This window comes from Hibiscus syriacus, unplaced genomic scaffold (assembly GCF_006381635.1).
Source record: "Hibiscus syriacus cultivar Baekdansim isolate YM2019G1 unplaced genomic scaffold, ASM638163v2 tig00117056_pilon, whole genome shotgun sequence".
Lineage (NCBI taxonomy): Eukaryota > Viridiplantae > Streptophyta > Magnoliopsida > Malvales > Malvaceae > Hibiscus > Hibiscus syriacus.
Window position 1 is genome coordinate 3,640,263 of NW_024063539.1, and position 15,541 is coordinate 3,655,803.

The following is a 15,541-nucleotide window of genomic DNA, read 5'->3' on the forward strand; positions in this document are numbered from 1 at the left end:
TTAATTAATTAATTAATAGATGAAAGGTTGATAATTAAATTAACAGAACACCCAAACAAAGTGAAAAAGTAAAGGAACCAAGCTTCACAAGCGAGGTAAACGTCGTTAATATTTATTGTAACTGGGCGTGTTTTAAGTTTAATCTTCTAACTTAAATTTCTTCTTTTTAGGGTTTACTATAACGTCAGTCACATGTCGTCATTATGAAGAAAACATAGATTTTAAAAGGAAATTAAAAAATTAAGAAAAAACATTTTGGTAATATTAGTTACCATTAATACATATTTATATAATATAAAAAATATAAACTAACATATTTATAGATACAATTAAAATATAAAATTATTGTTAATTAATACTTAAATAACAATGTTATAATAATCTGAAGTCGGTTAAATAGTTATTTAACAGTATAACATCAAATAGTTTGACTAATTTGAAAATATATATAATGTGGAATTTACACAAAATCATCTTACGAGTACGAAATCCAAACAATAAAAAACATTTCTAATATCATTTAAAGTATTATTTTTAATATTTTTATTAGTATAGAATGATTATAAATGATAATTTATTTAAAAAAAATTAATCTATTAATAATATATATACTCTGTAAGTACAATTATTCGACTTCAATAAATTTTAAAAGTATATTCTAAATTACTATTGAGATTACTTTATGAGTTTAATGTTTATCCTACGAGCATAAACACTAATAAATAATTAAATATTTGTTTATCTTTTGGGTTTACTTTTTCTTGGCAAAGACGTTGTGGTTTAGAAGCGACGGTACTCAATAAATGCAAGTTGATTATTTTGACATTTGGAAATTTTCTATGGTCAGACGCCGGTATGGTACGTAATTCTATTTTTTATCTTCTAAAAAGACTTTTTAGTTAAATTTGATGATTTAAATATAAAATTAGTTATTTAATTAAATTTTTAATAATATGTTCCTTAGAATTTTATGTCAATAATCTATTTTAATGTAAAGTAAAACAAATCTAAATAATTACTCTATAAAGAAACTGGATTATTAGGGGTGAACAAAACTCGACTCCACTCGAAAAATCGATTTTTTCGACTCGACTCGAATTGACTTTGAGTTTTAATTTCATAAACTCGACTCGAAAAAATTTCAAGTTCAAATCGAGTTGTAAAATATAACTTGAATAACTCGAAATTTTTACTAATTAGTAGATTAATTTTCAAGTTTGAGTCGAAGCTAGAGTCAAGTCCCTCGATTTTGTATGGTATATGTAAATCACATATGAAAAAAAATATAATATATATATATATATATAATTATAAAATATCATTTAAATAAGAATAAAATGATGTCATAATATTGTAAATATTTACAATTAATTTTAAATAGAAACTTAAAAATTTGACTCGTCTCGACTCGACTCGAAAAAATTTCAAATCAACTCCGAGTTATAAAATATGTATCGTCAACTCAAATAACTCAAAAATTTTTGACTTAACTCGACTCGATCAAACTCTTACCCCTACTATCATGACTCACAAAAATCATAGAAGCAATAAATGTAGACTTGAATCTAAATATATTATTTTAATGACGGGACTCAATTCTCACTGCTTAAACATTATCGTTATGTGAATGTAATTTAAAAATTATAATTGTATTTAGATTAAGTCAAATTATTTTGATTGAGGAATAATTTGGTTAATACCTTTATTATTCTAATATCTTAGAATCTATAGGTTTGAGTATATTCGGGTTTAGGAGAAGTTTCATCCAATTTTAAATCTATTCCTACTTAAATATAAATAAAAACACGTTTATTAGATAAAACAAGGATTTAATTAAAAATATAATAAAAATGAGATATTATTATAATTATCTCAAAATATATAAAAGATAATTATATTGTTATATTGAGTTAGAATGAGATTTTTTCACCTTAAACCTAAACTCTACCTAATCCAATCACCTTATAAAAAATTCGACTCAACCCAATTTTTTAAAATAAAAAATTGACCGGAACGGTTCTAATTAGACCCATTAAATTCGAGTAAACTTATCTTCCTAACAGGAGGGAATATAATTCAATCTCAGAGATAAATATTGCCAATACATAAGATAATAAAATTATGACTTAGTAAACGAGGTTCTCAAACTTTTTAAAATACTAATGTGCTCTCGAACTTTTTAAAATTATCATATACATTAGAAAAAAATTATATGGAATTTGTTGTGTTCTCGTGATAAATTTTATTTTCTTAATATATTTTATTAAACTCGTCATTTCCTTGTGATAATTTCACTTACACTTTAACAAATGACCTAAATCTTAAAATAATTCTCAAACATATGCATGCTTCAAAAAAATAAAAAATAAAAAAATCCACTTGCATTATTTGGCCAACGGAGTCGGCAGGTAAATCCGGTTTGAAAATTTGGCGCAGAGATGGAATGAGGAACTGCAGCGTGGAGGGTTTGGCCATGAAAAGTGAAGATGTCAAAAAGTATTTGGCAGTCAATACCCTTCTTCAACCAACGGCTGCTGTTGTTATTTTATTATAAATCATTATCCTATTGATTTTTAATGACATACTCCACATGTACTCGGTCTTATCTGATGGGTTTTGTGTAGCCTGCGCGCTTGGGAAATAGTCAAAATCCAACAAAGAATCGGACTCCTTCTATTAATTTTAGTTTCACTCAACCACTTTATAATGACTTCCAACTATACCAATTACCTTCAATCAGTTCCACCTTCTCGTACCTAATCCTTTGCTTTTCAACTTTTTTCATTGATTTTAATCTAAACCCGTCATTTACCTATCACTGAATCTCCATAATCAGTTTCCTCGACTCTGCAAGGATGAGCAGAAAAGGGCATACGCAGAACAAGTTGGTGAGGTTCATCACGATTCCCTTTAGAGCCCTGGCAAAAGCAAAGGATCTTTACGTTAGAAGCCTGACGAGTTGCGCTGCGGGTTACGCGGGGCAATACCCGGGCCTGCCGAGGAGCATTAGTGCGAGCTCCGTGGCTTCTAGCCATGAAAACGAAGATCTTAGGGACCTCATCAGGGCTGCATCGGTTAGGAGCTTGGGTCATAGGAACGAGTTGGAAATGTTCTTGCAGGAACAGCTGAAGCAGATGAAAGTAGCGAAAGGGTTTCCCAAGAGTTCCAGTGTTGGCATGGGAAGAATCGACGAAGATAAGCCTTTTGAAACCGAAGAAAAAGATGAAGTGGAGAAACAAGATTCTTTGTTTAAGAGAAGTAAAACCTACGGTGTCACGAAAAGAACTAGTGTTGCTTTTGATTCTTGTTGATTTTTACGTAATCGTTTGTTGTTCTTGGTTTTATCCTGTTGTGTAGTTGATATTTTCCATATTGAAACTTGAAAGCAAAGGATATAGCCTGCTGGTTTCTTCAACAAATCTATTGAATATATCCACCATTACTCTCTTTGGTTTCAAATTCATGAACCCACACGTAAAGAATACCGTTGTCACTTAACAGGGAACCTACCAACTTCCCACTACTCATTTTAATTAAATAGCTACATCAGTCACATATATGATTATTTAACAACTCAATAGATATAAATTTCAAAAAGTACATATATACATATTATTATCGAATACATGTGTTTATATCCTATATTAAAGTTTGAGTAACATAAACTAGTAATGACATTTGATATATTGATATTTATATTAAATTTGTATTCGTTGATAGAAAATGATGGTTATACCAATAGTCATTAATTCATCTTCTTCAATTTTAATGGAGAATCGTGACAAGAAATAGTGATGGATTATAAATTAAAGATGAACTAGGTGTGTGAAGAAAGATTGTGGAAGAGAAAGAATTCAGGCTTTTTTTTTTCCTTTTACCATGCGTATTGACTTTTGATTAATGGAGGTCTAACTTATGAAAGAAATCCAAAGAGGTAGTAACTTTTTAAAATTAAAATTTTTCATTTAATTATTTTTATATGTATATTTGTGGCACTTAAACAAATTTTCAATTGTCAGTAGTATATTGGTCTCATTTTGATTTTGGTTGTTAGCTTAAAAAGCAGAAAACATAGTCGGATGATTAGTATAATAAATCAATGATAATATGCAGGCATTATCAAAACACAATTAAATGCTGCCTTCACTTTTATTGTGTGTGCATAAAACAATACCTTTGAGATAGTAATAAACTTGAGTTCCAATTTCAGATTTCATCAGTATATCATCGCTTAAATAATTAACCTAATTTTGAAACGGCCAAGGGAAAACTATACTTAATACAATAATATACGTATTTATATTTGGGTCAGTTATTATTTTCGGCCTTGACATCTCACGTAACCGACAACTTATAATAATAAAAATTTAAAAATGTTTATCCCTTGGAGTAAATGGGTGCTTGGTCTAGTGGTATGATTCTCGCTTTGGGTGCGAGAGGTCCCGAGTTCGATTCTCGGAGCACCCCTATATTTTTCATTGTATATAATTTTTCCTGCCAGCAGCCCCATAACTTTCTCGATTACGGTTCATTGACTCTCCTGTTGCTTAGTTTGAAGGGTAAACTACATGCCCAACCCTTTTATTTTTTGTTTGTCTTATTTTAGTTATCGATTTTGAAAATTTGAGTTTGGCCATTTTTGTTCTCAATCCGGTTTATTTTGATCATTGAGTCATTAACTCTCATTAGTTTACGTGATATGTTAGTAAATATGGTTAATTTTTAACCTGATCCTTGAATATTTTATACGTAATATATAATTTAACCCTAAACTTTAGATAAAATATTAATTCAAACTCTTCAACTTTAGATAAAAATTCAATTTGACTATTGGATCTAATCAAAGTCGCAGCCTCTAGCCGCCACTCATCATCCTGGCCGATCACCGTTAGTTTTCATCATCGGTCATCACCAACAATCATCGTTGACGATCGTTGGGCTAAAAAAAATTCAGTTCACTATTTTTTACCTCCTAAACACGAATCTAATATCCATTTCACTGAAAATACCTCTAACTTCACAAGCCTAGTCTAAAGCGCTTCAAATTCCTTTTAAAAAATACTATAATAATAAATTTTATATTTTAAAGATTTCTTAAATTCTTTTTTAAAGACTAAATAAGTCATCAAGCTTTTAATTAAAATCAATTACGTCCTCAAACACTCAATTAAAATCAACTATACCCTCAAATTCGGGAAAAAAATCAATTAAACCTTTTACTACATCATTAATACACATTAACTACTATATTAGTACTGTAATGATCAATGTCGGTTAAAGAACAAAATTGATATAATTAAATAAATTTGATGACAAAATTGACAAAGTTAAAAAGCAAGGACAATTACTGAATTGAGTTAACGTAAAAGTGCCCTTTCGCCAAAAATATATTATGAACTAAGCATTGCATGAATAAACAAATTATGAATGATTGAACGAACTTGTTCTCTGTGAATGTTTGCAGGACAGGTAAGGCTAACAAAAATAGACAGTGTCGTATAACCGTTGTCCTGGTACCATTTACAGAATTGAATGTGTGGATAAACTATTGAACAAAAATACAGTTGTTTAAACAAAAGGAGAATAATCCCAGTTTTTACATTCATATAACCATACGTGAAAAGTATGAGAATAGTAGCACAATATAAATAATGCTTCTATCTTAAGAGTTTTTGACAAATTATGGTCCCCTGGAAGTCTAGTGAAGTATACTGCAAAAGCTTTGCTCTATCTGTCATACGGCAAAACCCGAAGTTATTTGTCCACGTCTCGACTGTGGTCGGCAGTGATGGCAAAACCAGCTTCTCCACTCCTAGTTTCATCTGATTCTTGTCAAGTTCATCCACCAAAACTCGACACATTCCACGGCGGCAGTGTCTGAACGTGGTGGCAACAAGGGGCATTTCAGCCACCCTGTTATCACACACCCTCATGGTGGCCACTGAAACCAGATCATCATTTTCCTCCAGAACCACAGTATAGAATCCTTTAAAATTCAATCGTTTCAGCTTTGAGACTCGGCTGAATATCACGTCATCGACTAAATCTCTCCCCGTCTCGACACATTCGTTTGACTCGAAACACTCATGCATCACTTCACGTGCAGCTCTCAACTTACTCATATTCTTTTTCTCTGCAGATGACTTATGCCGTGCCCATGAGCTCGATGATCAGATTTCAGCAATGTCCAAGTCAGATTGTTCCCCACTGGAATTGGCTTCCCTGCCAGTTTTTGCAGGCCGTAAAAGATCTTTTCACAGTTCTGGCTACATAATAGTGCCTTGTTCTTCTCCATCTTCATCTCACTTGGTTTCTTCGAATTCAAGCAATCAACATGGAATTTAAGCTCGCATTGATGACAAGTAAGAAAAGGTGTATCCTTTACAGACCCGATTCCTCAAATTTCACAGCAGCAAGGAGGGCAAATCCAGTCGCCATTGGGGATTTCCTTTAAGCCAAGGCATTCCATATGGAATGCTGAAGGGCAGGAATCACAGCAAATTAACTGTCTCCCGTCGTTGCAAGAAGAGCAAACTCCATCGTTCTCGTGTCGAAACGAATCGGCAGCCTTCACAGTTTTAGGGCTCTCTGCAACAGAACGTCGAGTCATTGAATCACGAACTTGTCTTTGACAATCGGAGTGTGACCTTCCAGTGCCGTCATCCTGGATGATGTTGGCGTGTGGCCTGTGATTGGTATTTTCAGCATGAGCTTCAAAGGCAGTGAGAGTGAAAACCTCGGAGCAGCAGTGACACTGAATCCCATCACGAGTTATCTGTCCTTTCATCAATGGAGTCCCCGTCTTACTTCGATAATACACATTTCCCAACATCGGAACAGCATTGTTATCTATCAACCATGAGAGAACGGTTCGAGGGTTACCATTAGAAACCGGACCCTCTCGCACTTTTTTGCCAGATTTTACTACCCGGTTCTCTTGTATCTTCAGCAGTTTTCTCCTTTTTGGCGGTTCGGATTGAACAGATTTAGGCGATGGCCGATTCTCCAGACCCGAACACTTTCTTTTTTTAGGTTGCTTGGGCTCCACGCTTTTCATCCTCCCTTCTCCAAAAGCTTGATCGATACAACCTTTGCAAGCCATTTTGAGTGAAGAATAAACTTTTCCGGTGGGCGATTGATATCGGAGTTCTTGTTTTCCGTTCTCAGGAACATACCAGAAAACCCATCCCTTTGACGAAAGAAAGCTTTTCGCTTTGAAGGAAAGTTCACCTGAGTTCTTGGGGCGACCTGAACCTCCACCGTGATACCATTTCAGAACAGCTTCTTCACATGCTTCAACTCCATCTGCAAACATGGTCGATTTCTCCTCCATAGCCGAATTTCTTGGAGCGGAAGAAATTTTTTTTCTTGAATAACAGAAGAACGTATAAATTTTGGGATTAGGTTTGGCTAGGGTTACATATATATTTATAGTCGATTATTGTAATTATTAAATAATATGTCAAATTAAATTTTATAAACATTTTTATTAATATATATAATATTCAAACATTTTTAACGTTGTTTAAAATGTACGTACCAATGCTCAAAATACCAATCTCTTTTAAGCATGTATGTTTTAAAATTAATAAATTTTAAAATTCATCGAACGAATTTAATGGTTAAATAAAATATAATTTTTTCTAAAGGTTATGATTTTGAATAATTGTATTTATAAAGTGCGTGTGTTGTCAACGATTAAGGAAAATTATGAACATATACTACCTTGTAATCACCTCATCCTATCTTAAAAGAAAAAAAGAAAAAATTTAATCCCTCACAAATTAAATTAATTTATTAGAAAGTATTAATTCATTAAATTAATAATTAATGTGACCCCAAAATATTTTTGTTGATGTAATATCATGACACATCAACAATAAATATTTATTATTAGTCGATTAATGATTTTTTTTTATCTAAATAAGAGTTATTTAAATCTAAATTGAAATGTCAAGAGATAGAATGATTAAAAATAATAAGAACTAAAACAACCAATCAATCAAACGTTATTATACCATTATACATTAATTTTAATAAAAATATATATTATCTAATTAACAACATAAAATCTTTTCGAAATATTGCTATAGACTAAAAGTGTTATACTTTATAATCTAATACACTACTCCGAAATGAAATAAATATGTTACCTCTAAAAATGACTAATATATAACATAAATTTAAAATGTTTATCTTAAGAGATTTTGGGTTCAAGCATGACGTTTGTAGGGGTGTTTTAACGTTCATTGTCAAATGATTGAGAGTATTTCGAATAACTATTATATTGTATTCACTTCAAATTAATAAAAATATTTATTTAGGAAAAATAGAGAATAAGAAAAAAAATGAAAATATGTTTTAAGTATAAAAAAAATGAAAATATGTTTTAAGTATAAAATTATTTACAATATATAACATATAGATTGAAAGTAGATATTTTGAGGTTTAGTAGTTTTGTTAACATATTAGTGACGGAGAAAGATAGGCGTCGGAGATTGTGAAATGTCATTAAACGTCATGGCTCACATAAGCCTACGCACATTTGTTTATGCATATTCTGTCCTTTTTCTTTGTCTTTCCAATTCAACCACCAATTAGAGATGTTTGTAAATTTATTGAAATTGAAATCAATGTTTGAATATTCTCTCAAGTCAGAATAGATATTATTTTCTCAGAATATTATAATGATAGGTATGACTCATAAATATACCAGTAAATAGGATAGGGGATGGAGCGGAGTGAGCGAAGCGAACATCAACTGTCTTTACAAAGAAAGTCTCGTAGAGGGGGTTACGATTATGTGGGTTGGGGTACGGGGGTGCTGCCCCGTGGTACGGTACAAGGTTAATTACGTAATTATGTACCAGGTTTTTTTATTATAAATAGAGATGTAACCTAAACATATGAGACATTGAATAAAACTTCTAGCGCCGCCTAGGCACCGAGGACATAAGCACATTGCCGAACCTCGTTAAAATTATTGTGTTCTTTCGTTTTCTTTTTCGATTCTTCAACAATTGGTATCAGATGTCAGGAGCAAAATTCGAAGTTGCGAAATTCAATGGTCATGGTAACTTCGGATTATGGCAAACGAGGGTGAAGGATCTGTTGGCGCAGTAGGGGATCCTGAAGGCTTTGTGACCAACAAAGTCGACGTCGATGGAGGAGGAAGATTGGGAAGGATTGCAACAGCGAGCGGCAAGAACTATACGATTATGCTTGGCGGACGAGGTTATGTATCACGTCATGCATCTGTCGTCTCCAGACGAAATTTGGAGAAAGTTAGAAAGTCAGTTTATATCCAAATCCTTAACGATAAAACTGTATCTGAAGCACCGACTGTATGGGCTGAAGATGCAGGACGATTATGATTTGGCGCAACACGTGAATGTCTTCAATCAAATCGTTTCTGATTTGGCTCGGCTTGATGTGAAAATTGAGGATGAAGACAGAGCGATGATTCTGTTGTGTTCGTTGCCTCCCTCTTACGAACACATGGTGACTACTCTTACATATGGGAAAGAGACTATCAACGTTGAGGAGATTACTGCAGCCTTTTTGGCTCACAACCAGCGGAAGCAGAATGCAGGGGAAAACTCTCAAGCCAATAGCTTATATGTCAAGGGTAATCGAGACCGTGGACGGAAGCCAGAGAAGGCAGGGTCTGGAAAGTGGAATTCCAGATCCAAATCTAGGGATAAGAAGATAATTCACTGTTACAAGTGCAAGGAGGCGGGATATATGAAGCGAGACTGTCAGAAGTTGAAAAAGTAGACTGATGAAAAGCGTGATATTTCATCCAAGTCTGTGAACGTGGTCGAGGATGATAATTCTGATTGCAGTGAGGGTGATATGCTTTCTATTTCAACGACTCAATTGACGGATGCGTGGATTATTGATTCTGGATGTTCTTATCACATCACGCTAAATAGGGAATGGTTTTTGACATACATGTCGGTTAATTCTGGTTTTGTTTATTTGGATGATGATCGATGTTGCAATATTGTTGGTATTGGTGATGTCAGAATTAAGATGTATGACGGCTCTGTTCGGACGTTGAGTGGTGTTCAACATATCCCAGATTTGAAGAAGAATTTGATTTCTTTGGGCACTTTGCACAAGAATGATTTTATCCCTAAGGCTGATGAGGATAGGGAGACCATTCGGATTGTTAAAGGAGCTTTGACAGTGATGAAAGGAAAGATGACTGCAGGGAATATTTACAGATTGTTAGGGAGTACCGTTGTAAGTGGAGTTCATTCTATTGAGTCTTATGATGATACAACCAAACTGTGGCATATGCGTCTTGCTCATCTTAGTGAACGTGGTATGACTGAATTACATAAAAGAAATTTGTTGCATGGTGTTAAAAGTTGTAAGCTCGAATTTTGCAAGTATTGTGTTCTTGGTAAACAGACTAAAGTTCATTTCAAGACTGCGAAGCACATAACTGAAGGGATTATTGATTATGTGCATTCGGATGTATGGGGGCCTTCCACGATTTCGTCTTTGGGTGGATCTAGGTATTATGTTACCTTTATTGACGATTTTTCACGGAAAGTTTGAGTGTATTTTTTGAAACATAAGTCTGATGTTTTTGAGAAGTTCAAGCTGTGGAAAGCTGAGGTAGAAAACCAAACAGGATGAAAAATCAAGTGTTTGAGGTCTGACAATGGTACAGAGTACACATATTAATAGTTTCTACAGTTCTGTAAGGAGTATGGGATTAAGAGGCATTTTACAGTACGCAAGACACCACAACATAATAGTGTTGTAGAACGGATGAACATGTCGTTGAATGAAAGAGCCAGATGTTTGCGGTTGAATGCGAGGCTTCCCAAACACTTCTGGGTTGAGGCTGTTAACATGGCGTGTTATCTTATCAACAGATCGCCAAGGGCATCATTGGCTGAGAAAGTTGTAGAAGAGCTATGGACTGGTCATGATGTTAGTTTTGATAACTTACGGATTTTTGGTTGTCCTACTTATGTGCATGTACCTGCTGATGAGAGATATCTCCAAACTTGATGCAAAATCGAAGGAGTGCATTTTTCTGGGTTACAAGAAAGGTGTCAAAGGATTCAAGTTTTGGGATCCAGTTGTGAAGAAAATTGTGATCAGTGGAGATGTTGTTTTTGATGAACAATCCATGTTGCAACAGAAGAAAGACACAACAGTGGTGAATTTCAAGCAGTTTTTAGTTGAGAAACCATAAACTTCTCAATCGACTTCTGGTGGTTCCGCTACGGATGATTTGCAGGATTATAGTCTCACCATAGACAAGGTGAGACGGACGAATATAAAGCCCCCGAGCAGATTGAGTTTTGAAGACTTGGTCTCTTTTGCACTTACTGTTAGCCGTAATGATCCGGTTACTTTTCATGATGCCGTTACTAGTCAGGAAAACGACAAGTGGATGGCTGCCATGGTTAAGGAGATGGAGTCTTTGAATCACAATCGTACATGGGAGTTAGTTCCCCTTCCTGTGGTCAGGCACACTTCAATCCGAGCAGTACTTGCATTGGTGACTAGTTGGGATTTGCATTTAGAGCAGATATATGTTAAAACTGCTTTTTTGCATGGTGATTTAGAGGATCAGATCTACATGCGGCAACCTGAAGGTTTCACTCAACCTGGAAACGAGCATTTAGTTTGCAGATTGAAGAAATCTTTGTACGGGTTGAAACAGTCTTCGAGACAGTGGTATAAACGGTTTGACTCCTATATGATCAAGATTGGATATAACCGTTGTGAGTATGATTGTTGTGTCTATGTTAAGAGCCTTGATGATGGTTCTTTTATTTTTCTGTTATTGTATGTTGATGATATGTTGATTGTTGCGAAGAACATAGATGATGTTATTGGTTTGAAAACCTTATTGAGTCAGGAATTTGATATGAAAGATTTAGATGCTGCAAAGAAAATTCTTGGAATGGAAATTTGCAGGGACAGAGACTCAAGGAAACTGTGGCTATCTCAACAAGGTTATGTTGAGAAAATGCTAGAAAGGTTTGCGATGAGCAGCGCAAAACCATTTAGCACTCCATTGGTGAATCACTTTAAGCTCTCATTAGAACAGTGCCCGAAGACAGATAAGGAAGCTAAAGATATGGAAAAGGTTCCATATTCTAATGATGTTGGTTGCTTGATGTATGCAATGGTATGTACTCGTCCTGATTTAGCTCATGTTGTTAGTCAAGTTTGTAAGTACATGTCTAAACCTGGTAAGCAACATTGGGAAGCAGTCAAGTGGATTTTTCGGTACTGAAAGGGTACTGTGGGACATGAAATTGTTTTTGGTAGTCAGCGGGATAATCCTTTAGTTGTAGGTAACTTGGATAATAGAAGATCTACGACAGGGTATGTGTTTACTCTTGGTGGAGGGCCTATTTGTTGGAAGTCTACTGTTCAATCTGTTGTGGCACTATCTACAATTGAAGCTGAATACATGGCAGCGCCTGAAGCTGCAAAAGAAGCTTTATGGCTTACTGGTTTAGTGAAGGAGTTGGGTGTTCAACAAGGTGGAGTTCATTTGATTTGTGATAATCAAAGTGCTATTCACTTGGCTAAGAATCAGGTGTATCGTGCTAAAACTAAACATATTGATGTAAGGTTCCACAAGATTAGAGAGTTGGTTGCATATGGAGAGGTTTTGTTTCAGAAGGTACATACTGATGAGAATGCCGCTGATATGTTCACCAAGCCAGTTACGACAAACAAGTTCAAGTATTACTTGGACTTGTTGAATGTTTCGAGTTGTTAAAGAAGTAAGGTAACCCAACCCACATTGAAGTTTCCAAGGGGAAGGATATTCGCCAAGGTGGAGATTTGATAGGTATGACTCATAAATATACCAGTAAAGAGGACAAGGGATGGAGCGGAGTGAGCGAACATCAGCTGTCCTTACAAAGAAAGTCTCGTAGAGGGGGTTACGATTATGTAGATTGAGGGTATGGGGGCTACGCCCCCCGGTACGGTACAAGGTTAATTATATAATTATGTACCAGGTTTTTTTATTATAAATAGAGATGTAACCTAAACCTATGAGATAATGAATAAAACTTCTAGCATCGCCTAGGCACCGAGAACGTAAACACATTACCAAACCTCGTTAAAATTCTTATGTTCTTTTGTTTTCTTTTTCGATTCTTCAACATATAACATCAACATCACCAATTGTATTTTTATAACAAAAATTACCTTGACAAGAAAAGGAGTTTCACCAGCCTAAAGGGAAGCAGAGAAAGGAAACAAAACCAATGATTAAGAGTGTGTTGAGGTCCAAGTTTGTGGCATGTCTGGTTTCTTCTATAGTTCTCAATCTATTGCTTATCATCAATCTTTATGTGGGTGCTCAATGGAACCTGAGTCCGGGTTGGAGCTCGAGAGCAGCTGCGGAAGCTGAAGCTGTGGCAGAAATAGACTGTTCGGGCCACGAAAAAATTTACTTGGATGGCTTCATCGGCGATGGAAATGAACATGTTTGTGAATGCAACACGTGGTATATAGGCCCCGACTGCTCTCAGTTTATACCTCACTGCACGGAGAATGCTGATGGGTACCACTCTGCAACACATGATATGATCATAAACTCTTTATGCCTTCTTTTTTTCTGTCAAGTTTGATATTTTAATTTAGGGTTCATATTTGCTTCTTGGATAACAAGTTATTGTTATTGCTCTGTTTTGATTTGACAAATTCTCATGTATATGCAGAGGATATCCATTTTTTTTGGAACCCTTTTTGGTGCAGCACTCAGCTAGTAGTGCACTGGTACTATTAGGGTAGAACCGAATGAGCTATACCTATAGTGATAACACTTTCTTCTCACAATAACTCGAAGGCTTAATCCTCAAACTACATGCATTCATCGGGAATGCAATCACACAAAACCAATATATTGTTTTCGGTGCAGGTTCGACCCAAGTCCTTGGTGCAGCTGCGTATGCATTGTCTCTTCAAAATGCCTCCTTGCAGTCGCCTACACGAGTTGTTGCTTCGATCCCCTACTACTCAATTTATTCAAGAACCAACACCAATTTTGTACTTCTAACTCATGTTTTTCATTACTGTTGTCACCGATTTGCATCCGAACATAACTTTCACAGCTCTACAAGTACTAAGTGGAATATTTTAATTCGGTAAAGTTCAAGTTCGAAGGAGATCCTAATACATGGAGGAACATGTCAGATGGCGGTGCAAATGTGATTGAGTTTGTAACTGCACCAAACAATCCTGATGGACGGTTAAACAAATCGATTCTTGAGGACCCTAACGTGAAAACAATTCACGACCGAGCTTATTACTGGCCGTATTTTACACCGATTCCGGCTCCAACAGATGAAGATTTAATGGTGTTCACACTTTCCAAACTTACGGGTCATGCTGGCAGCAAATTTGGGTAAATAAGATTAGCTTCCATATGTGAAAGAAAATATGAAGCAATTAACATATTTTTTGTGTTACATAAACATGTGGGCAGTGATAAAAGATGAAACTGTGTTTAACAGCATGGTATCACACATGCAAATCAATTCCATGGGTCTTTCAAAAGATGCTCAGTTAAAAGCATTTCAGCTTTTGAAAGCAGTCCTAAAAGAAGGAACCAGAATATTTGACTTCGCATAGTGGACGATGAAGACCAGATGAGAAAGATTGGTCGCGATGTTATCCTTGTCGAATTGCTTCTCCCTTCAGAAAACCAGTCCTCAATACTGCTCTTTTTACAACGAAGTCATAGTGTTTTCTCCAGGTACTTCTCTCAACCTCAATTTAGACATGTTATTGAAGTCTTTATCACCTTTGCTAAGCAACCATAAAGAATAGATGTCTTTAATCTTATCATGTTGATGGCAGCTTATGCATGGTTAAATTGTGAGAGAGAAGAAAACAGAGACTGTTATACAGTTCTCAAGGCAGCTAATATCATTGGTCGTCAAGGAAATGTGTTTGGTTCGGAAGATCGCTATGTTCGACTCAGCCTGGTCAAAAGCCAAGATGATTTTGATGTATCGATAGAACGTTTACAAAAATTAGTCTCGGAGGAAGACGGATCAAGAATTATGTGAAGAATGAGCTCAACACTTGTTGATCAATAGCTTCCATTCCATCACTTCCATAAATAATTATTTGTTTACAGAAACATGGATAGAGAGATATCATGCAGGTTTTTGACCTTCTCCATCCATCCATACATACAAGCATATGCATTTAGCTAATACTTTGATATAGAAATCTACTAAAGCTAGCCATGGTGCAAGTGATGAGTTGAGATACCTTATTTTACATCAATCTCCAAAAATGAAAATTGGAGAAAAATCCTTGTTTCTACATTCGTGTTAGTAAATAATAAGTAATGCTTCTGTTCTATGTTAAGAGTTTTTGGCAAATTATGGTCCCCTGGAAGTCTAGTAAAGTATACTGCAGAAGCTTTTCTCTTTCATCATCTGGCATGCGGGAAAACCTGAAGTTATTAGTCCATGTCTTGACTGTAGTAGGCAGTGATGGCAATGTTGGGAAATAAATAGAGTACAAGCAA

General features: G+C 35.0%; 2 protein-coding genes, 1 non-coding gene and 1 pseudogene across 3 annotated transcripts; 3 read left to right on the forward strand and 1 right to left on the reverse strand.

Annotated features, from left to right (window-relative positions):
* Positions 1-2,855: 2,855 nt before the first annotated feature.
* Positions 2,856-3,311, forward strand: LOC120198215. The gene has a single exon (XM_039199574.1). It carries the CDS (start codon positions 2,856-2,858, stop codon positions 3,309-3,311), a length of 456 nt encoding a protein of 151 aa, XP_039055505.1.
* Positions 3,312-4,395: 1,084 nt separating this feature from the next.
* Positions 4,396-4,467, forward strand: TRNAP-UGG. The gene has a single exon. It is a non-coding gene; the product is annotated as a tRNA-Pro (tRNA).
* A 1,190-nt stretch (positions 4,468-5,657) lies between these two features.
* On the reverse strand, positions 5,658-6,122 carry LOC120198217 (increased DNA methylation 1-like). The gene has a single exon (XM_039199575.1). It carries the CDS (start codon positions 6,120-6,122, stop codon positions 5,658-5,660), a length of 465 nt encoding a protein of 154 aa, XP_039055506.1.
* Positions 6,123-13,228: 7,106 nt separating this feature from the next.
* On the forward strand, positions 13,229-15,271 carry LOC120198129 (annotated as a pseudogene).
* Positions 15,272-15,541: the final 270 nt, after the last annotated feature.